The sequence below is a fragment of the Nycticebus coucang genome, chromosome 19, assembly GCF_027406575.1.
Source record: "Nycticebus coucang isolate mNycCou1 chromosome 19, mNycCou1.pri, whole genome shotgun sequence".
NCBI classification, from domain to species: Eukaryota; Metazoa; Chordata; class Mammalia; order Primates; family Lorisidae; genus Nycticebus; species Nycticebus coucang.
The window spans coordinates 24,075,986-24,100,226 of NC_069798.1; the positions used below are offsets into that span (position 1 = coordinate 24,075,986).

Genomic DNA, 24,241 nt, shown 5'->3' on the forward strand with positions numbered 1-24,241 from the left:
AAAATTCTGCTGTGAAACTTTAAATACATCTTGCAGCTACTCAGACAAAGGGTGTGATAGTGATTATTTATACTGATTGCCTGTGATCCAATGTATATGCTCTCTGAGGTAAGAAAATGCCCTTTTTTTTTGATAGAGTCTCACTGTGTCACCCTCGGTAGAGTGCCATGGCATCATAGCTCATAGCATCCTCAAAGTCTTGGGCTTAAGCAATTCTCCTGCCTCAGCTTCCCAAGTAGCTGGGACCACAGGCATTGGCCACAATGCCTGGCTAGTTTTTCTATTTTTAGAAGAGATAGGTCTCTCTTTTGCTCAAGCTGGTTTGAACTCCTGAGCTCAGGTGATCCACCTGCCTTGGTCTCTCAGAAGGCTAAGATTATAGGTATGAGCCACTGCAACTTGCCAGGGAAATGCCCTTTTTACTGTTTAGTAATGCACTGTTAATGGGTTCCAGGGAAATATGCAAAATAGGAGATCTGAAGAATGAGTGAATGCTTGTATACAATACTTAATTGGTACTGAAACCTAAATTTTGTAAAAATAAAATACTAAATATTCATGAAGGGACTAACTCATAACATATTGTATGACCTATTTCTGTAATGGATTATTCATTGGTGATTATTTTAACAAGAATATTTTTGTTCATTTTCTTCCTTCAGAAATAAATGCTAAGGGAGTTATCCTCAATGCATTTGAACGCTATCGCCTAAAAACATGTATTGACTTTAAGCCTTGGACTGGAGAAGCTAACTATATATCAGTGATCAAGGGCAGTGGGTGAGTTGAAGAGCTGGTCTTTTGGGGGATGTGCAGGGGACAGAGTCTTGCTCTGTTGTAAGTGCAGTGATGTCATCATAGTCACCATCACCTACAACTCCTGGGCTCAAGCGATCCTCCTGCCTCAGCCTCTGCAGTGGCTGGGTCTACAGGCTCCTGCTTCTGTGCCTGGCTAATGTTTCTTTCTTTCTTTCTTTTTTTTTGTAGAGATAAGGTCTCCCTGTGTTGCCCAGGCTGGCCTTGAACTCTTGCCCTCAAGAAATTCTCCTGGCCCTAGCCTCCCAAAGTACTGGGATTGCAGGTGTGAACCACCATGCCAGGAGGAAGAGTTAGTCTTCCTAAAGTTTCTCAGGAGAACTCTTGTGCTGGGGTCATTACCTCACAGCGATTGTCCTAGGCCTGGCTTTTAGGCTGGGGTTAGGGCTTTCCTGTACTGGTTGCTAGAGAATAAAGGAGCCAGATCTAGTTTTTTTTTTTTCTAGCTAAAGAAATAATATTTTTGGTGGAAACTCTGCCCTCTGTCTGTCCAATGCAGAGGGCAAAAATATCAGTCCTGCCTGGCCTCTTTCTGCCATCTTTCTGTGCCACCATAACGGTGCACATGAATGTCCTGGCTGATGCTCTTAAGAGCATCAACAGGTTCGGCACCTGTAGCTCAGTGCCTAGGGCGCCAGCCACATAGATCGGACCTGGCAGGTTTGAATCTAGCCTGGGCATGCCAGACAGCGATGCCAAATACAACCGTAGGCCCAGCTACTCGGGAGGCTGAGGCAAGAGCATCGCTTAAGCCCAAGAGTTGGAGGTTGCTATGAGTGAGCTGAGATGCCACGACACTCAACCCAGGGCAACAGCTTGAGACTCTGTCTCAAAAAGGAGTGGGGGAAGGATCAACAATCAATGCCAAAAAGAGAGGCAAATGCCAGGTTCTTGTAAGGCCGTACTCCAAAGTCATCGTCTGCTTTCTAACTGTGATGATGAAGCAGGATTACATTGGCGAATTTGAAAGCATCAATGATCGCAGAGCTGGGAAAATTGTTGTGAACTTCACAGGCAGGTTAAACAAGTGTGGAGTGATCAGCCTCAGGTTTGATGTGCAACTCAAAGATCTAGAAAGATGGCAGAATAATCCGCTCCCATTCACCAGTTTGATTTCATTGTACTGACAACTTCAGCTGGCATCATGGACTACGAAGAAGCAAGAAGAAAACACACAGGAGGGAAAATCCTGGGATTCTTTTTCTAGGGATGTAATACATACTGAAAAATAAAATGCCTGAACAAAAAAACAAAAAAAAAGAAATAATATTTCCATATATGTGACCAGGCTACCTATGTTAAGACAATGTCAATGGGATTGCGTGCCATCTAGTCCACAACCGTGGGAATTTCAGCATTTGTAATTTACTATTTATTTTCTCCTTCAAGTAAAACGTGTATGTATGTGCATGTCTATGTTTAAATTTATTTTAACCTGAACACTTTTATTTCTTGAGTTAAGAATTACTCGTCCTGAGCTCAGCAATTCTGAGTGGTTGTGGTCCTGGTAAAGCCCTTGCTAATGGGTTCAGGCATACTAAGGATGATCTCAAACGCTTAGAAACTCCCAGAAAAAAACAGGACTAGGCTGACGGGGGATGACTTGCTCTATGCAATTTTTGGTATTAGAGCAAGTTTCCAAAGATCATCTGATGTGTAAGGTTTCATACATCACCTGGCTTAGGAAGGAGAGGCGCAGTGTCCAGATAAAACAGGAAAGGACCTAGGTGGGTAACGGAGAGGATTGGGTGGTGGGGATTTTGCCCTGTGGCTTCAAACCACGTCTTTGTAACATCCTCTCCCCTACCTCCATCATCTCCTCTATAAGCTGCTGGTCTTCAGTAGGAAATAGGCATGTTGGGAGGCAAGAACTTTCCATCGGAGCAAACTGTGACCGAATAGCGACAGTTCAACATGAGTTCCTCCATGCGCTGGGATTCTGGCATGAGCAGTCGCGTTCTGATCGCGATGACTACGTCAGTATAATGTGGGACAGAATTCAGTCAGGTATATTTCTGTTACATTTTTAGTTAAAGATTTCATTTCTAAGCTTGTGTCCTCTTTTGCCTTCTGGGATAACTGTTACTAATTGAAAAACTCTAGTGTTTTGATGACTTATACTTCATTTAGCTTGAACTCAATCTGAATTGAAGTGCCTTCTGGCTGTTGGGTACTAGTGTCCCAGAACCCTGGTGCTTTTGAGCTAGATATGCTCTTAGAAACTAGTTTTGTGTTTCCCGAAGCATGTCCTGTGGAGTGCTATCAGACAGAGTGCTCACAGGTGGGAAAAGGAGTCTATGGTCAAATTAGTTTGGGGAAATCTGAGAGTCTTAGTTCATCTTGTACTGCGATAACAGAATACCACAGAGAAAATTAAGTCTTAGAATTCTGGAGGCTTGGAAGTGCAAGATCAAGGGGCTGGCATGTGGTGACAGCCTTATTGTTGTGTCACATCCCAAGGCAGAGGGCAGAGGGATGAGGGAAAGAGAGAGAGAGAGAGAGAAAAGGGAACCAAACTCTTTCTTTTATAAAAAACCCACTCTTGGCAATGACACACTCACTTCCACAACAATGGCCAATCAATCCCTAAAAGCAGAGCCCTGGCAGCCTAACTGCCTCTCATCAGGTCCCTCCTTCCAACACTGGTGCACTGGGGACTAAGTTTCCAACACACGCTTTTGGGGGAGTGGGGGGGCACATTCAAACCATGGTACTTATGCCAATAGCACAAAACTTACAGTTATTTATACCGCTGTACTGTTCAGAGTTTTTGTTAGGTTGTCACCAACTGTAAATCTCCAAGAAGAGGAATATTTCCCAAGCGATTTGATCCTGGTCTTTTTCTTTCTTCTTGTAGAGTAGCTTGTGGTGTATTTTAATTTATTGTTCCATGGGACCCGGTGGGGGGAACACTGTAGCAGTTGAACAGCCTGAATGTTTTCAGATTTTGTGTTCCAAGTCACAAACGTCTCAATAACCGTGTCTGACTGGAGCTCATGTTTCCTACACTTGACAGTGACACTTAGCTTCCCTGCGTGTCCTGCCTGTGTGGGGTGTGACACAGGGAATGGTATTGCTATTATGTGGAAAGGTTTATGAGGACTGCTCTGGAAGGTCAGTCTTGAAGTCACAGTACTTGTTCCTTATCCCCCCAGTGATTTTAACTGGGATCAGGGGCAGCAACAAACTAAAAGACTTTGAGGCAAAAGAAGTATTTAGCTCTAATTCATGGCCTCATTCTTCAGGATCCCCCAAATATTATTTTTATTTTTTTACGTTTTTAATGATGTTGAAAGATACGAAACCAAAGTCTTATTTAAGAAAAACCAAACGACCAACCAATTTATTTAGTTATTTAAAGACAGGGTCTTACTTTGTCACCCAGGCTAGAGTTGCAGCAGCCTGATCGTAGCTCACTGCAAGCTCGAAAGTCTGGGCTCAAGCAATTCTCCTGCCTCAGCCTCCTCAGTAGCTGCAACTTCAGATGTGTGCCACCAAACTTGGCTAGATTTTTTTAAACATTTTGTGAAGTCGTATCTTACTATTTTAACAAGCTGGTCTAGAATTCCTGTCTTCAAGCAGTCCTTCTGCCTCAGCCTCCTGGGATTACAAGCATGAGCCATAACACGTAGCCCAAAGCTTTTTTTTTTTTTTTGTAGAGACAGAGTCTCACTGTACCGCCCTCGGGTAGAGGGCCGTGGCGTCACACGGCTCACAGCAACCTCTAACTCTTGGGCTTACGCGATTCTCTTGCCTCAGCCTCCCGAGCAGCTGGGACTACAGGCGCCCGCCACAACGCCCGGCTATTTTTTTGTTGCAGTTTGGCTGAGGCCGGGTTTGAACCCGCTACCCTCGGTATATGGGGCCGGCGCCCTACTCACTGAGCCACAGGCGCCACCCAGCCCAAAGTTTTATTTTTGCTAGAAACTTCTGATTTGATAACACATCTTTATGCTTTAGAGATCAGACCCATCTCAGTGTGTCCACAAAACCATTTGATTTCAAGTTGTGATCAGTTGTTCATTACAACGAGGCTAAGCAGCCTGACATATTCTCTAAATGTATCCATTTTTAGTTTTTTATTATTATTTTTAATTAACAAATTATAATTGTACATATTTATGGATACATTGTAATGTTTTGGTATATTTATACAATGTGGAATGATTAAAAAAAGCTGATTAAAAATCCATCATCTTGCTTATTTTTTGTGGTGAGACATTTAAGATTTATTCTCATAGCAATTTTGAAATGCAGTGGACCTCCCTAGTTGGCCACCTCTTTGAGTCAACCTAATTTTCATAGACCAGACAAGCACCTCATGTGCGTATCAGTGCAGTAGGCCTGGTCCCTTATGTTGACCACCTGCATTTATTGACCAGCTTGTTATAGTCCCTGGGTTGTCAACTTACACAGCTTCTACTATATATTTCACTAACTGAAGTCTCCATGCTTTAAGGGGCTGTAAGGAGTACATTTATTCCTGTAACCATGAAGTCCCTTTCTGATGACTTCTTTCTAGGATAACTAGAAAGTTATGCTCCCAAGTCCCATCTCATCAGCTCTCCTGAAGTCCATCTCCATCTGCTCTAGATGCCATAGAACTTCTGTCACTTCTTGCCCCAACTGGTTTGGCAACACTTCTGAGAACCCTCCTTTCCACTAGCAGTGCTTAGAACCTGAGACCAAATACCAGTGTGTCTACCTTGGGCTGCAATGGAACCTTTGATCTGTTCCATGTGACTGCTAGTATCACAATTCTAAATGTGAATATTATATTTTAAGGTAGGAATAATGAAACACTTGAAATACAGTAGGTCAGTTGTAGCAAAAATTGGTCCGGTTTATTATGTTCTCCAGTTCTAAGGTAACAGTCTTTGGAGTAAGATAAGCTGAATTTTGTGAACATCAAGTAACTAGAGATTTTTTATTTATCATTTAGGCAGAGAGCACAATTTTAACACCTACAGTGACCAACTATCAGATTCCCTGAATGTTCCCTATGATTACACTTCCGTAATGCACTACAGTAAAACAGCATTCCAGAATGGGACAGAGCCCACCATTGTGACGAGAATCTCAGATTTCGAGGATGTGATCGGCCAACGAATGGATTTCAGTGATTATGATCTCTTAAAGTTGAACCGGCTGTATAACTGCTGTATGTAACAAGTTCTTTGAAATTGTTTGTATTTCTCTCCTCTAGGTAGGAAAACGTGATAATCTGTGCTATTGTTTTAAGCATTGTTGAAGTTTCTGAGATTACAAAAATTTGATATGCAGAGGAAAAACAGCAGAATAGCACCCAGATCCCAATCTGAAACTTGGAAGCAGCATTTTTTTTCCCCCACAAGGCCCATCTCAGAGATCTAAAAAAAAAATTGAGTCCTGTAGGAATATGCCCCAGGCAGGTTTTCAAGCTGTTAATAAGTCAAATGTAGACCAACTTGATTATCAAGTATTTTTTCCACTAAAATGAGGTGTACAGTTGTAATGTTAGATCAAACCATCTGGTTTGTGGCTTAATGATTTGAATAACTAGGGGAGTGTAGACTCCGGTTTTTGTAAGTTAGATAATTAGGATGAAAATTAGGGGTTCTGCAGATAAAGAGGGGTCTTTAAGCCACCATCACCCAGAATCAGCTAAGTGTTCCCTTTAATGTCATTCAGGCCTTCCTAATACTTCTGTGATAAGCTCAGTTTTTATTACTTACATTATCATGTTGTACGAATCAATAACTGATTTTTTGCTTTTGCAGCCTCTTCCTTGAGTTTTATGGACTCGTGCAATTTTGAACTGGAAAATGTGTGTGGTATGATCCAAAGTTCAGGAGATAGTGCTGACTGGCAACGGGTTTCACAGGTTCCCAGGGGGCCAGACAGCGATCACTCCAACATGGGCCAGTGCGAAGGTAACAGGAGTGAGATTCTTCTAGATTATTCACTCAGTGGCTCTGACTTTGTTCACTATGAAAGATTGGGATTTTACCTCTAATTTCCACCACAATTACTAGTGGTAATTCATTAGGTTGCTACTTGGGAATAGGCCTTGGCCTTATAAGGACATGATTAATTTCTTTGCTTTTGATTCCCTGAGTTTTTTCTTTTCTACGAGTCTGGGCTCTCTGATGCTTCTACCAGTACAAGCCCATAGCAGCAGATGAAAGACTGCACCTCCTGGAAGGATGCTGATTTCAGGGGCAGCATTGTTGTTTTCTAGCAGCTTGAAGAATATGAGACTCTTTCCAGTGGACCCCGCTAGGCTGTAGATTATTCAGTTTCAGAATTACAGCTGGATGTGATTATGTGTTCCTGTTACAAAAATACCTTAAATGGTGGTAGAAAGCACAACTTACTTAATTTTAATCAGATGAGTTTCCTTTTCCATTTTCATTTTGTTTGAAATTAAGTATTCATCTGGCTACAACTACCACATTTTTATTTATTTGCTTATTTCTGGTAGCAAACAAGTAAAACTAGACTTCAGAATTTAGGGCCAGTGCTTGATAACTCAGATGGTCTGGACAGGAGATGAGGTTTCTACCAGCAAAAAGGTACTTTTCTTTTTCTTTTTCTTTTTGAGTGGAATTTGGATAGTGGTTAGTGGTCCTATCCAGATCAGAGAGAGAGAGGTAGATGGGAGGAAAGAAAGGGAAGAAAAAAGAAAAAAAGAAAAGAAAAAAAGCCAATGTCTATGGTAACAGAAAGGCTGTCTAAAGTTTTCTCTTTCATAAATTTCTTGCTCCCAGAGCCATATTTAAATGGCTAACACAGTGCCTTTGATATAGTGTGAACTCAGCAAATGGTTGAAATAAGATAAAGAAACTGGATGTACACATTCAAGCTGGAATTATGGTTTTCCTTTAGAGATGATTTAGAACATTGAGTATTGCAAATAATGGAAGCAGGGAACAGGGAGAAACCTTTGAAATGATCGAGTTTAGTTATTCCCAATCTCTTCATTATAGTACAGTTTTTTAAACATTAAAATGCAGATCTCATTCAATGGTTGCTGAACTTCTAATGTATTCTGAAAGTTGAATTATTATTATTATTATTATTGGTAGTTTAAAGCCAAAGAATTTAGGAAGTGTTAAAAAATGGCCAGCCTCTCTCTCTCCTGTCCTCACACAGTGTGTGTTCACTTGTCCAGAAGGACCTACAACCTCACCTTGAATTAGCTTTGAAAGACAAAGATGATACAACTCTCTACCTACCAGATTTCAAGCCTTCCTTTTGACTTGATTTCCATTTTCTTTTTCTTATATTCTTAGAGAGGGGACAATTCTCTGTGGCATCTTTCCAATGGTAGCTGTTGCCATTTGAAATTCACCAGGGTTGGTGGCACTAGAAAGGTGTTCCTTGCAGACTCTGCCTTTTGGTCCTGCCACTTAGGCATGACCTGAAGCCTCACACTGTTTGTTTTTTTTAATTAGTATTTGGTAATTGAATTTGCTGTAAAGATACACAACAAATGAAGGTAAACAAGATGAATGACCAGAGAAAATGCCTACTATCGTAAGTAAATGTTTATAAATAATAGAGAGGTTTGAGTTTTAATCTGTTCTGTCAATCTGCTAGTTTTTCCAAATGCTGGATCTGTAGGTTTCTGAAGTTTCTACCTCGTGATTTATATATTGATGTTAGTCATTAGTTACCCCTTGGGTAAAGAAGCTCTCACCACCATTAGTGAACACGTTATGTGTTATGCGTTAGTGAACACGCATTCCTCTACCTGGACATTGTTTTCTCTCAGTCACGCTTTTGTCTTCTTAACAGGTTCTGGCTTCTTCATGCATTTCAACAGTAGCTCTGTGAATGTGGCGGCCACAGCAGTGCTGGAAAGTAGAGTGCTATACCCTAACAGAGGGTATCAGTGCTTGCAGTTTTATTTATACAACAGTGGAAGTGAAAGTGACCAACTGAACATCTACATCAGGGAGTATTCTACAGACAATGTGAATAGTAATTTAACTTTGGTGGAAGAGATAAAAGGTACAATATCAACAGCCTTATTGTTTGGGTTCAAAGTGATGAAATTTTAGCTCTTAACGTACCAAATTACCCTGGGGTAGGAGCTACTGGCTCATTATTTTTCAATTTAGAACTGTATCCTGCTTATTTTATAGCAAGGAAGCTAAAGTGAGGATTCTTTGTGTGGACTGTATAATGTGACACTCACTTAAGAAACTGGAGGTCAGTCTCTGGCACTGAGGAGGTCAGTTCTTGACAAGTAATCAAAATGCCATGTGCACTAGCTGAGGCAACATGGGAAGGCTAAGGCTCAAGGTTAGCTGTAACCTGTGGGACAGATGAGGGAGGAAGTGGCTTCAGGGAGGACGGAATCCGTCCTTGAACATTGTTGGGGACCCCTCATTTTATCTCAGAAGGGCTTTGTCCCTAAGACTGGTACTTTGGCTATTTTACTTTCTGGCTTACTTCTTACCAAATGTGCCATCAGAATGGAAGAGGGATTCTATTTCTAATGTCTAGCTTAAACAATAAATCCCAGTATAGGACTCTGATCCTTACTATTTGGGTGAAGTGCGACTTCTGGAGTGATTTGTGAGTGGGATTCACATCAATCATGCATCAGAGAGGAGGGCCATGTTCACTCTCTATTCCAGCAGATGGTTAAGAAGGTTCCCTGAGGAAGGCAGAGGCTGTGGGCTGGCAAATACATTGTAGTCGGCCCCACATGTTCGTCTCTCGGTTTGAAGGGATTGAGTAAAATCAATTATAAAATGGATCGATACTATGCCATTTCCTTCCTCTATTTGACAGTGAGGAACAATCTGAAATACAGATAATATTTTTTCATTGACATTTATGAAGAATGAGGTTCTTTATAATTTTTAAATTTTTATTTTATTTTACTGAGAGAGAGTCTCACTTTGTTGACCCTCAGTAGAGAGCTGTGGCATCATAGCTTACAGCAGCTTCAAATTCTTGGGCTCAAGTGATTCTCTTGTCTCAGCTTCCTGAGTAGCTGAGACTACAGTGCCCAGCTATTTTTAGAGACAGGGTCTTGTTCTGAGCTCAGACAATCCACTTGCTTTGGCCTCCCAGAGTGCTAGGATTACAGGTATGAGCCACCACACCTGGCCAACAGTGAGATTCTTTATCTTACTATGAATATATACATATTATATGTGTAATTATACAAAATGTAATTCTATATATACATATGTGTATATATGTATAATTCTATATGCATACATACTATAATAATATAGTATTATATATAATAATTATATTACACATTTATATATGATAATATATAATATATATACATTACATATATATAATAATATATACATTATATATTTCATATATATGAAAGCCTTATATATGTCTCATATATAAACCAAATATGTCAACACAAATAATAATACAGGTATTAATATAATGCACATTATATTAATATAATATACATGTAATATATAACATATATACAATTGTCTGGGCCTGGGAGAGGGATGCTTTCTATTATCAATCTGTGGATATATCATCAATAGACAAATAAGAAGCTTGCCTGGTAGCCAAGACTCTAGAGTGATAATCCCTAGAATAATGAAGTAGAAGCTCTCATGAAGAGTCCATCCATGGACAACAGCACTTTCTGTGATTTGGATATTTTAATTTTATTTTTAAGCAGCTATGTTTCATATTAAGTATCAATATATTTATATTTTAAGTCATTGTGTTAACTACTAATTTGACCTGAAGTCCTCAACTGTTGTATGGTGGCTTATGAAGATTTTTTAGTATACTGCTTATTTGAATAGATGATAAAAGAAAATAAGGCAGAATGGCACACTGTGTGCCACTAGCTCAGGATATGGGATAATAGTTGAGGAAGGAGTCTAGGCTGGGGAGAAAAGAGGGAACCAGACATCAGAGTAAAGTCCTTGTAGGTGACCTAAGGAGTAAATGTAGCATGTGAGTGTTCTAGAGTTTGGTGGATTCTGGTTTAATACTGCCAAAAAGTTGACTGAAAATTTTGCACATGAGGGAATTATTCCAAACTATAAATACATTAAAGAAAGTTTTGCTTGAGTATCACAAGAATCTTGGTTACAGGTGTTAGAATATTGGGCTTGCTTGACTGTTTAGCTAATATGGAATGACAGGTAACTCAGGAGGCTGAGACAGGAGGATCCATTGAGCTACAAGTTTGAGGCTGCAGTTTGAGTGCAGAGCAAGATGCTATCTCTTGTCTCCTGGGTGACAGAGCAAGATGCTATCAGTGAGTAGGGCGCCGGCCCCATATGCCAAGGGTGGCGGGTTCAAACCCAGCCCCGGCCAAACTGCAACAAAAAAATAGCCAGGCGTTGCGGCACGCGCCTGTAGTCCCAGCTGCTCGGGAGGCTGAGGCAAGAGAATCGCGTAAGCCCAAGACTTAGAGGTTGCTGTGAGCCGTGTGACGCCACGGCACTCTACCCGAGGGCGGTACAGTGAGACTCTGTCTCTACAAAAAAAAAAAAAAAAAATGGCAGGTAATTCAGAAGTAGCACAGGAAGCGCTTAGGAGTTAAATGTTGTTATTTGCTTACCTATCACTAGCAAAGGTTGAACTATTTGAGAACAGTTAGATAAACATTCAAATAACAGTTGAACCCCACAGAGACACCTGGGCTGGAGGTGAGAGAAAGACATATCTCTGACCTGCAGGATCGAGTAGCTCTTGGATGATCATGTGGCTGTGAAGGTTAGAACTCTAATGTTGATTTGCATAAATTCATAGTCCTTTGCCTTCTTTGGAATAATAATAACTCTTTTGCAGAAATACCCACTGGGAACTGGCAACTTTACTATGTTACACTGAAAGTGACCAACAAGTTTAGAGTTGTGTTTGAAGGACGCAGAGGCTCTGATGCATCGCTGGGTGGTCTGTCCATTGATGACATCAATCTTTCGGAAACACGGTGCCCTCATCATGTCTGGCATATAAGGAATTTCACGCAGTTCATTGGCAATTCAAATGCAAATCTGTATAGCCCTCCATTTTATTCTTCTAAAGGTTATGCCTTTCAGATTGACTTGGATCTAAGCCATTTGACTAATGTGGGCATATATTTCCACTTGATCTCTGGAGCCAATGATAATCAATTACAGTGGCCGTGTCCTTGGCAACAAGCCACAATGACACTCCTGGATCAAAATCCTGACATTCGACAGCGTATGTCCAACCAGCGGAGTATAACTACAGACCCATTCATGACCACCGGTTTGTGACTCATTTTCTTTATTGCTAATAGAGGATCATTACTCTAGGAGGGACAGATGGTTTTGGGAACAAGAGATTGTACAGTTTCCAGGGGAATAGTGAGCCCCAAATCTGAAGAACAGGAACTTAAAGGGGAGGTTGAACAGTCATGAACAGAGTCTCCCAGACATGAACCAGGTCAACAAGGACTCCAAGAAATGGAGGGTATTTATTGTCTGTATTCCTGGGAATTGATAATCATCCACAATTTTCCACTTTTGTGCAAGGAGTGTTGGTTTTAGAGTTTGACATACCCAGGTTCAGATTCAAGTTGTGTTTCTATTAGCTAGATGACCTTGAGCAAATCATGTCTTGGACCTCCAAGCTCTAATAACACTCCCACAGATTTATTATGAGAATTAATACAGGTCAAGTGTCGAAGCTTGGAGAAGGGCCTTCTCTGGAGAGGCCCTCATGTGTTGAGTTTTCCTAACCCATGCTTCCTTGGTCATACCACTGGCTGTGGAAAAAATGGGGTGGTTTTTGAACAGAAGGAAGATGGTGGTCAGATGCACTGGAGTGTGGGTGGGAAGGCTGTAGGAATGGATTGTAAATTCTTATTGAAAAGTTCTGGAGCACTTGCTAATGGTGACATCATTCTGTGCCTTTCCAGTCTCACAAAGAAGCAGCACACACAAAATGATGTTTATACTTCTAGTTTTAATAATCCTTTACCTCTGGGACCCTAACAAAAGAAAAAAATAGAACTATAGCAAGCTGAATATTATTGCCAAATCTGAATTCTATCATATGAAAAAGATGGATCAAAGTGATATAGGAAACAAATACACTTAATCTGATAGGGAAAAGATAATATGCATTAGTGGAATCATAGGAACTTGAGATTCAGAATTTCTTCACTTTTTTCCCAAAATCTTTCTCCCAGAATGACATTAAAAATGGTGCAGAGTTGGGCGGGTCATTGCCTTTTCCCAGAAGCAATGCTCCCTGCTGTCTTCTCCTGAAGGATTTTGCTCTGTTAGGTGGATAATTCAGTTAATGAGATGAGTTGTTCTATGCTGATATTAAAATATCTCTCCATAGCATATTGATTGAACTTGGTTAAATGGACTGTTTTTAACTCAGAAGGCCAAGTTTCTATGCATTTACTGGTCAATATGTGCAGGTGTGATATCCCCACCTAGGAAACTTCTGGTACCTTTCAACTCAGTCCAGAATGTGGTCCTCCCTGCCAGGCAATCTCATTTCCTTTAGGACAGTATAAATGAGCAAGCACCAGTGATTTGCCAGGGAATACATCACAGGTCAATAGCATCATTTAATTATTTTAAGCTCCATCCTAATTGTGTTTCACATTGCCTGCTCTTTCCTACCACCAAAAGCTATGATGAAGCTAAACACAATCCATTAATATAAATTGCTTTTTCAGGTAATGGAAACTATTTTTGGGACAAGCCTTCTAAAGTGGGAGAAGTGGCTCTTTTCCCTAATGGAACCGAGTTTAGAAGAAATAGTGGCTATGGAACCAGTGCCTTTATAACCCATGAAAGGCTGAAAAGCAGAGATTTTATAAAAGGAAATGATGTTTATATTCTCCTGACAGTGGAAGGTATGTCAGTAAAAATACAGTTTTATATCAGCTAGGATTTTTTTTGTGCCCATTGGTTATTTATTGTGTTCTTTGGGGTTTTGTTTTTAAGTATATTATATAGAGATGTGGGAGGAAATGAGCATGAGTGTGTTTGGGGGAGTATAAATTATTAACAATATGAAAATAATTTATTAATAATTTGAAACAGTGAGGGTTGCAGGATAAAGAACTTAATCACCATCACATGAAAAAATAGTGTAAACCTTGAGTCTGGAAACCTTCTTTAGAAATAAATTAAAGTATAGCTATTACCCCTTAGCATTATATTCGAGAGCTCCAGAAATAAAAATATCATGTAAGCTCCTGAAATGCATATATATACATACATATATGCACATGTTCATGTGCAAACACACACACATATATCTTGTCAATAGTAACATTAACCTATTGTCTTCGAAAATTTCTTACCCTTGACAGCCAATAAATACATTTTCTAGCAATTCTGGTGGTTTTCATGTTTCATGTGGTAGAATAACTCATTTTCTATTAAAGACTCAGTTGCATCTCAGTAAATCAGGATCTTGTTTTTGATGAAGGGTGGTGCACTTAAAACCCACAAAAATTTTGACTCCAATGTCCATTAGAATAAATCTAGATGATGCTTCTTGGAAAAAATTATTCAGGAATAACTTTTGTCAAGAGATAAAACATTTTATGTAGCAAAGAAAAGGTCATACATTCATCAATTTTCACGGAACCTATTTAGACTGCATGCAACAAAAAACACTGCAAAGAACGGAACACTGGTATTCTAGTGTCTTGCTCCAAATATCCACCAACGTGCCCCACCAAGCAAGAGAATTATGACCTTGAACAAAGCTCTCAATGACTTTGCATTTCTGAGCTTTGATTTTTCTCATCTGGCCTCAAGGGTTGGTGTCAATGGTTCATAGCCTTTTGAGCTCCCACAGCCGAGGCAAGCGTGAGGTTAAGCTGTAGCCCCAGCAGGCCAGCCCTGTTTCCTTTGCTCATTTCCTATTTCATTGCCTATGAACATTGCCGGACTGTGCTTCAAGGTTACCTGAATTTCTCACAAGCCTAAAAAATGAACATAACTGATTTTGAAACTTAAAGATGAGAGATTGTTACAGCAAAAGCTGATTTTCATCTACACTCTCCCCCATCCTCCTAGACATATCGCACCTCAATTCTACACAAGTCCAGCCAATGCCAACGACTCCTAGCCAGCCAATCCCAGCAACTCCTAGACCACCAATGTCCGTAACAGCTAGCATCACAGACCTCTGCTCAAAAATCCGCTGTGAGAATGATGGCATCTGTGCTGTTCGAGATGACAAAGCTGAATGCAGGTAAGGCTTCCTTGAAAGAGATCCTCCCCCATTTTTTTATTAGAAATTTTATTCCCATAGTGTAGGATTAAGTACTGATAGGTCATATGATTAAATACTGAGAGGTCATATTAATCAATTCTCATCTCAAAGCCATTCACAGAATGGTTTTTTGTTGTTGTTGTTGTTTGTTTGTTTTGCTTTTCATTTCTGACTTTGGATAGTCACAAGAACAATAAAATTATTTAGGGAAAAATAGCACGATATAGTCTAATTGTCTGGAAATGTCCTCACAAATTACTTATCTTATTAAATCCCCACAACAGTCTGGTGCTGTTAAGAGAGGCTGTTTCCATTTTCTAGATAAAGGTATTGACATGCTGAGAAGTCTTGGGCCAAAGGCTCCAGCTAGAAGGTGGGACACTGAGAGCTAACCCTTTTCTACCTTTGCTACCTGCCTTGCCTACTGAGGAGCTGCTGTTTCAGTATCAGATTACTGAATGGAAAAATTCCATTTTTCCTTTTCATGATCTTGGTCTAATCCAGAGGGGGTAAAAGAGTTCCAGGTATCAATGACCTATTGGTGATCAAATAGACTACAGATGGTCAACACCTTTGACAGTGAGGATTTCCAGATGTCAGTTCGTAACTAAGTCATGTTTGAGACACGCAGGTGCCCGTCAGGGGAGGACTGGTGGTACATGGGAGAAAGGTGTGAAAAGAGGGGCTCCACTCGAGACACCATCGTCATCGCGGCTTCTTCCACTGCTGCTGTGTTCGCTGCAATGCTGATCATCACCCTTGTCAGTGTCTATTGTACCAAGAGGAAATATCGTAAAAGGACAAGTTCAAAAACAGAAGATACGACTCTGGAAAATGTAAGTTGAAGCTGATATTTGGTTATTCAAAACCTGTTGATGAAACCATCTAGAGAATTAAGACATTTGTGCTGCACCGAGTTTCATATGCAGATTTGTATTTGTACTAACAAAAGAGCACAAAGAGAGGGGCATAAAAGTTGAACATTACTTAAAAGTGAAGCTTTGAAATTCTTCCAATTCTATTTCATTTAAATTAGAGTCTCTGAAACTGCTACTGAAAACTAATTTTAAAAATGCCCAATTTCAAAACAAAAAATACAGCAATTTGCTAAAGCAAGAGTGTATTTTCTTCATAAAAATGATTCAAGACATACTACATTTTAAGGTTGTAATTTTTTTGAAGTGGACAATTCTGGTATCAAGATATAAATACTTTGGCGGTGCCCATAGCTCAGTGGGTAGGGCACCAGTCAAATACACCGAGGCTGGCAGGTTCAAATTCAGCCCCGGCCTGCCAAACAACAATGACAACTATAACAAAAAAATAGCCAGGCGTTGTGGTGGATGTCTATAGTCCCAGCTACCTGGGGGACTGAGGCAGGAGAATCACTTAAGCCCAAGAGTTTGAGATTTCTGTGAGCTATGATGCCACGGCACTCTACCAAGGGCAAAACAGTGAGACTCTGTCTCAAAAAAAAGAAAAATATATATATATATATTTTGCAAATTCAGTGAAAAGATGAACAATGGCATCAGGCACAAAGGCCTATACCTGTACTCCCAGCACTTTGGGAGGCTAAGGTAGAAGGATCAGTTGAGGCCAGGAGTTTGAGACCAGCCTAAGCAATATAGCAAGACCCTACATCTCTACAAAAAAATTAAAAAATCAGCTGAATCTGTTGGCCTGTACCTGTAGTTCTGGCTTGCTGAGAGGCTGAAGTAGAAAGATTGCTTGAGCCAGGAGTTTTAGGCTGCAGTGAGCTATAATCATACTATTATACTCCAGCCTGAGCAACAGAATGGTACCTTGTATTTAAAAAAAGAAAGAAAAAAAAAAAAGCAGATGGACAGTAATAATGAACAGAGAACAAATAGTTTTAGTCTCACAGACTATTATCCTATTTCCTCAATATCAGGAAGATGTTTGGGGTTACTCATAAGGCAATGGATGAATTACTTCACAAACTTATTAGGAAGGTACTTAAAATGTAAATAAGTTGTTTTGTTTTTAAACAGTTATTTCCAGTTTATGATTCAAAATAAAAGGGATGGTTAAGAAAATGGAGGGCCTGGTAGGCCAACCTGATGGTAGCAGGGCCTGTGAGAATGGTCCCTGGGCCAGCAGGGCAGAGCCAGGCGCTGGTGTAGGGAAGACACTAGAGTGGACAGTCAGGGGAGGGTCAGGTGCTGGGTGGCTGGGACTGCCAGGATAGTCCCCTGGGAATGGGAAAATATAAGAGCTATCATGTGGGCTCTGACTTTGCAAGTAAAAATTGGAAGGAGTTAGAGAAAAAATGATAAAAACAAAGAGAAGAGAAAGAAGGTAGTTAAGTGTATAAGGGGCAGATACTGTCAGTGTTAAATGGAAACACACAACCCCCCCCCCATAATATTATAAAAGAACTATTTTGCCTCTGGATTGTTTAAACACATCCTCAAGGGCAAGGGCATCAATCTGTATTTTCCTTAGTCTGAGCATTACTATAGTTAATTCACTAACAGATCATCCAGATCCAGTTCAGATTTTTTTTTTTTTTAACTTGTCACCCTTGGGCCTGGGTAGAGTGCCATAGTGTCATAGCTCACAAGAACCTCAAACTCTTCGGCTCAAGTGATCCTCTTGCCTCAGCCTCCTGAATAGTTAGGACTACAGGCACCCACCACAGTGCCTGATTAGTTTTTTCTATTTTTAGTAGAGACAAGGTCTTGCTGTTGCTCAGGCTGGTCTCCAGCTCCTGAGCTCACCAATTCACTGGTCTGGTCCTCCTAGAGTGCTAGGATTACAGATGTGAACCACTATGCCTGGCCCTACTTCAAAAAATCATAATGATCTTCTTTCTGAAGCAGAAATGTGTGTTTATCCTAATGTTTTGGCATCTGAGTAAGGTGATCGGGACCTCTAACTGCAGCGGGAGCCACTTGGCAGCAGAGAAGGTGCCAGGACACTGCTGATGGAGACTTCATTTAAAAACTAGACCATTTCATTGTGATTCATTTACATGACAGTTTTTAAGTTTAGAAATTAAGTCATCAATTGTTCTTTCCCCTTTTAGCAACATGCTTTTTGAAGATTAACTAGACACTACAGCCAGCAAATGAAATGAAAAAGAATTCTTCATTATGGATCTCACCTAAGCGATAGTACAAACCACTTCATTCTTCTAAAACTGGATCTTTTGAGGCCGGGTGCAGCCGAGGCAGATGGATTGCCTGAGCTCAGGAGTTCAAAATTAGCTTGAACAACAACGAGACTCCCATTTCTAGAAACAGCCTGGTGTTATGGCGGGTGCCTGTAATCTCAGCTACTTGGGAAGCTGAGGCAAGAGAATCGTTTGAGCCCAAGAGTTTGACGTTGCTGTGAGCTATGATGCATGCCATGGCACTCTACCAAGGATGACAAAGTGAGACCCTGTCTCAAAAATAAAAATAAAAATAAAAATGGATCTTTCCTGTAAATAGCTGAATGTACTATAAATCATTATTTTGGTAAAAGTCAAATTGGTGAATTTTTCTTCCTCCCTCCCTTCTTTCCTTTCTTCCTTCCTTCTTTAGGGGAAGAAACAATCCAGGTTCCTCTGGAAGTAGAATATTTGTCTATAAAAAGGAGAGAAACAACTAGAGATAGCTTTCCAAATCACTGATCCTTCTACTATGGGAGCCAAGTGCAAATGGCCTCACAAGTGATTCCCCCAAAACCAGCTAGAGACACTCAACAGTACTCCACGTGGAATCTCTAAGTTCCAGCACTGTGCCGTCTCAATATAGGGAAGGGCAGTGGGACAGCTCTCTTTCTCCAAAACTGACTACTCTCTTTCTTATATAATCCCTTTGGCACATGAGCTTGGCTTAGAATTTGAGCATACAACTACAGTCAACAAGAAAACTTTTAACTCCTTTAGTAGCAGTTTTCAAAATTTTGGGTCTCTTCTGATGTACAAATCTTAGGAGGTGAAAAAATAATTTAAAAATGTTTGGGTCTTAGGAGACTTCACATTTTTAAAAATTATTAAGAACTCCAAAGAGCTTTTGCTTATGAGCATTTTATTGATCAGCATTTACCTTACTAGAAATTCAAACCAGAAAAACTTAAAAGTACATATTCATTAATCACTAAAAATAATAAGCACATTACATTTTAATAGAAATATTTTAATGAAAAATAACTATATTTTCCACAAAAAGAAAGTTTAGCAAAAGGGGGGGCATTGATTTAAATTTCTTGCAAATTTCTAGTGTCTACCCTAATAGAAGACATACATGATTCCTCATACATGCATCTGCATTCAATCTGTTATGATATATTGGTTTGGTTGAAGGATATGAATGAAATCTAACCTCTGCAGATATACAGGGTGGCCATAAAGTTCATGTGCAATTTAAAATAGCGCACAATTTACAATTGCACATGAACTTTATGGCCACCTTGAGTAACTGGAAAAGGAAGACATGTATGGATAGTCTTTTCAAGTAGGTGTGGATATTCTTTCTTAATACTTTGTTAAATGATGACAGATACTCATTTCTTAAGTTACTACTGAAATCTGAAACTATATCCATGAGTTTTTGTACTCTGTCCAGTAAAATCCATTGGTCCACTTTATATTTTGAGTAGGTCTTTCAGCTATGCATGATTTTGTAATATTGTACATTAATAATTTAGAAAATGCTGACTCACTGAATTGTACAGCTCTTAGAACTCTTTATACATTTCATTATACATTGTCAAAACAACATTAGTTAATAGCACTACTAATCTCATTTAAAGAGTCTCTAAGTTGGCTCGCGCCTGTACCTCAGCGGCTAGGGTACCAGTCACATATGCCAGAGAGTGTGGGTTCAAACCAGGCCGGATCTGCCAAACAACAATGACAACTGCAACAACAAAAAAGAAACTAGTTGGGTATTGTGGAGAGCACTTGTAGTCCCAGCTACTTGGGAGGCTGAGGCAAGAAAATCTCTTAAGCTCTAGAGTTTGAGGTTGCGGTGAGCTGTGATGCCACGCACTCTGAGGGTGACAGAGTGAGACTGTGTCTCAAAAAAATAAAATAAAAGTATTAAAGTCCTGGGAAATTGTTTTGTTCATAGTGGCAGAAAGAAATCTTCTCAATCTATGCACCCAACCAGAATGCACCTCAATTTATAAGAGAAACTCTAACAGACATGAGCAACTTGATTTCCTTCAGCTCCATAATAGTCGGAGATTTCAACATTCCTTTGGCAGTGTTGGATAGATCCTCCAAGAAGAAGCTGAGCAAAGAAATTTTAGATTTAAACCTACCCATCCAACATTTGGATTTAGCAGACATCTACAGTACATTTCATCCCAACAAAACTGAATACACATACTCTCATCAGCCCACGGAACATACTCCAAAATTGATCACATCTTAGGTCACAAGTCTAACCTCAGTAAATTTAAAGGAATAGACATTATTCCTTGCATCTTCTTGGACCACCATGGAATAAAAGTTGAACTCAGTAACAATAGGAATCTGCATACTCATACAAAAACATGGAAGTTAAATAACCTTATGCTGAATGATAGCTGGGTCAGAGGTGAGATTAAGAAGGAAATTGCCAAATTTTTGGAACAAAATGACAACGAACACATGAATTATCAGAACCTCTGGAATACTGCAAAGGCAGTCCTAAGAGGGAAATTTATAGCACTGCAAGCCTTCCTCAAGAGAACGGAAAGAGAGGAAGTTAACAACTTAATGGGACATCTCAAGCAACTGGAAAAGGAAGAACATTCCAACCCAAAACACAGTAGAAGAAAAAAAAATAACCAACATTAGAGCAGAATTAGATGAAATTGAAAACAAAAGAATTATACAACAGATCAATAAATCAAAAAGTTAGTTTTTTGAAAAGGTCAATAAAATAGATAAACCTTTGGCCAACCTAATCAGGAAAAAAAGAGTAAAATCTCTAATCTCATCAATCAGAAACGACAAACAGGAAATAAAAACAGACTCCTCAGAAATCAAAAAATCCTTAATGAATATTACAAGAAACTTTATTCTCAGAAATATGAAAATCTGAAGGAAATCGACCAATACTTGGAAGCATGTCACTTTCCAAGACTTAGCCAGAATCAAGTGGAAATGTTGAACAGGCCCATATAAAGTTCTGAAATAGCATCGACCATACAAAACCTCCCTAAAAAGAAAAGCCTGGGACCAGATGGTTTCACATCAGAATTCTACCAAACCTTTAAAGAGGAATTAGTACCTATATTACTCAACCTGTTCCAAAAGGTAGAAAAAGAAGGAAGACTACCTAACATGTTCTATGAAGCAAACATCACCCTGATCCCCAAACCAGGAAAAGACCCAACAAGAAAAGAAAATTATAGACCGATATCACTAATGAATATAGATGCAAAAATATTCAACAAGATCCTAACAAACAGAATCCAGCAACACATCAAACAAATTATACATCATGACCAAGTCGGTTTTATCGCAGGGTCTCAAGGCTGGTTCAATATCCGTAAATCTATGAGTATAATTCAGCACATAAACAAATTAAAAACCAAAGACCATATGATTCTCTCAATTGATGCAGAAAAATCTTTTGATAATATCCAGCAGCCCTTCATGATCAGAACACTTAAGAAAATTGGTATAGAAGGGACATTTCTTAAACTGATAGAGGCCATCTACAGCAAACCCACAGCCAATATCATATTGAATGGAGTTAAATTGAGATCATTTCTACTCAGATCAGGAACCAGACAAGGCTGCCCATTGTCTCCACTGCTCTTTAACATTGTAATGGAAGTTTTAGCCATTGCAATTAGGGAAGAAAAGGCTATTAAGGGTATCCATATAGGGTCAGAAGAAATCAAACTTTCACTCTTCGCAGATGATATGATTGTGTATCTGGAAACACTAGGGATTCTACTCAAAAACTCTTAGAAGTGATCCAGGAATACAGCAGCGTCTCAGGTTACAAAATCAAAATTCATAAATCAGTAGCCTTTATATATACCAACAATAGTCAAGTTGAAAAAACAGTTAAGGACTCTATCCCATTCACAGTAGTGCCAAAGAAGATGAAATATTTGGGGGTTTATCTAACAAAGGACATGAAAGATCTCTATAAAGAGAACTATGAAACTCTAAGAAAAGAAATAGCTGAAAATGTTAACAAATGGAAAAACATGCTCATGGCTGGGAAGAATCAACATCATTAAAATGTCCGTACTACCCAAAGCAATACATAATTTTAACGCAATCCCTATTAAAGCTCCACTGTCATACTTTAAAGATCTTGAAAAAACAACACTTTGTTTTATATGGAATCAGAAAAAACCTCAAATAGCCAAGACATTACTCAGAAATAAAAACAAAGCAGGAGGAATCATGCTACCAGTCCTCAGACTATACTACAAATCGATAGTGATCAAAACAGCATGGTACTGGCACAAAAAACAGAGAAGTAGATGTCTGGAACAGAATAGAGAACCAAGAGATGAATCCAGCTACTTACCGTTATTTAATCTTTGACAACCCAATTAAAAAATATTCAGTGGGGAAAAGATTCCCTATTTAACAAATGGTGCTGGGTGAACTGGCTGCAGAAGACTGAAACTGGACCCACACCTTTCATCATTAACTAAGATCGACTCTCACTGGATTAAAGATTTAAACTTTATTTAAGTATAAAACTATATTTAAGTATAAAAATACTAGAAGAGAGTGCAGGGAAAACCCTTGAAGAAATCGGCCTGGGCAAGTATTTTATGAGGAGGACCCCCCAGGACAATTGAAGCAGCTTCAAAAATACACTCCTGGGACCTGATCAAACTAGAAAGCTTCTGCACAACCAAGAACACAGTAAGTAAAGCAAGCAAACAGCCCTCAGAATGGGAGAAGATATTTGCAGGTTATGTCTCCTACAAAGGTTTAATAACCAGAATCCACAGAGAACTCAAACATATAAGCAAGGAAAGAACAAGTGATCCCATCGCAGGCTGGGCAAGGGATTTGAAGAGAAACTTTTCTGAAGAAGACAGGCGCATGGCCTTCAGACATATGAAAAAATGCTCATCATCTTTAATCATCAGAGAAATGCAAATAAAAACTACTTTGAGATATCATCTAACTCCAGTAAGACTAGCCTATATCACAAAATCCCAAGACCAGATATGTTGGTGTGGATGTGAAGAAAAAGGAACACTTCTACACTGCTGGTGGGAATGCAAATTAATACATTCCTTTTGGAAAGATGTATGGAGAACACTTAGAGATCTAAAAATAGATCTGCCATTCAATCCTATAATTCCTCTACTAGGCATATACCCAGAAGACAAAAATCACATCACAACAAAGATATTTGTACCAGAATGTTTATTGCAGCCCTATTCATAATTCTAAGTCATGGAAAAAGCCCAAGTGCCCATCGATCCATGAATGGATTAATAAATGGTGGTATATATACACCATGGAATATTATGCAGCCTTAAGGAAAGATGGAGACTTTACCTTTTTCATGTTTACATGGATGGAGCTGGAGCATATTCTTCTTAGTAAAGTATCCCAAGAATGGAAGAAAAAGTATCCAATGTACTCAGCCCTACTATGAAACTAATTTATGGCTTTCACATGAAGGCTATAACCCAGTTGCAGCCTAAGTATAGGGGGAGGGGGAAGAGGGAGGGGAGGAAAGAGGGAGGTGGGCAGAGGGGGGGATTGGTGGGATTACACCTGCGGTGCATCTTACAAGGGTATATGTGAAACTTAGTGGATGTGGAATGTGGGTGTCTTAGCACAGTGACTAGGAGAGTGCCAAGAAGGCTATGTTGACCAGTGTGATGAAAGTGTGTCAAACGGTCTATGAAACTAGTGTATGGTGCCCCATGATCGCATTGGTGTACACAGCTGTGATTTAATTAAAAAAAAAAGAAATCTTCTCAAATTTTGTTACTTGAAAGCTTAAATGTTGTTATTGACCACAAATACTGTCTTCCTCATTGCAATAGACCATTAAATTTTTTAATTCATATTTTATTTTGATATAATTATAGATTCACATGCAGTTATAAGAAATAATACTGACAGAGGCTGTGTTCCCTCTACTCAGTTTCTTCCAATGGTAACATCTTGCAAAACTATGAATGGCACAATAGCACAATCAGGATGTTGATGTTGATATTGATACTGTCAATATACTGAAGATTTCCATCACAACAAGAATCCCTCAAG

The 24,241-nt window shown here is 39.4% G+C and overlaps 1 protein-coding gene across 1 annotated transcript in view; it reads left to right on the forward strand.

Annotated features, from left to right (window-relative positions):
* MEP1B (meprin A subunit beta) overlaps positions 1-18,472 on the forward strand; it is a 29,757-nt gene extending 11,285 nt beyond the window's left edge. Inside the window, exons 6-15 of the mRNA XM_053571841.1 lie at positions 663-780; positions 2,645-2,823; positions 5,759-5,977; positions 6,576-6,728; positions 8,596-8,811; positions 11,602-12,045; positions 13,475-13,654; positions 14,832-15,009; positions 15,662-15,866; positions 18,083-18,472. Of these exons, the coding sequence (XP_053427816.1) occupies positions 663-780; positions 2,645-2,823; positions 5,759-5,977; positions 6,576-6,728; positions 8,596-8,811; positions 11,602-12,045; positions 13,475-13,654; positions 14,832-15,009; positions 15,662-15,866; positions 18,083-18,097 (1,907 nt within the window). The 3' untranslated portion in view covers positions 18,098-18,472. The remainder of the gene's footprint in view (positions 1-662; positions 781-2,644; positions 2,824-5,758; positions 5,978-6,575; positions 6,729-8,595; positions 8,812-11,601; positions 12,046-13,474; positions 13,655-14,831; positions 15,010-15,661; positions 15,867-18,082) is intronic.
* Positions 18,473-24,241: the final 5,769 nt, after the last annotated feature.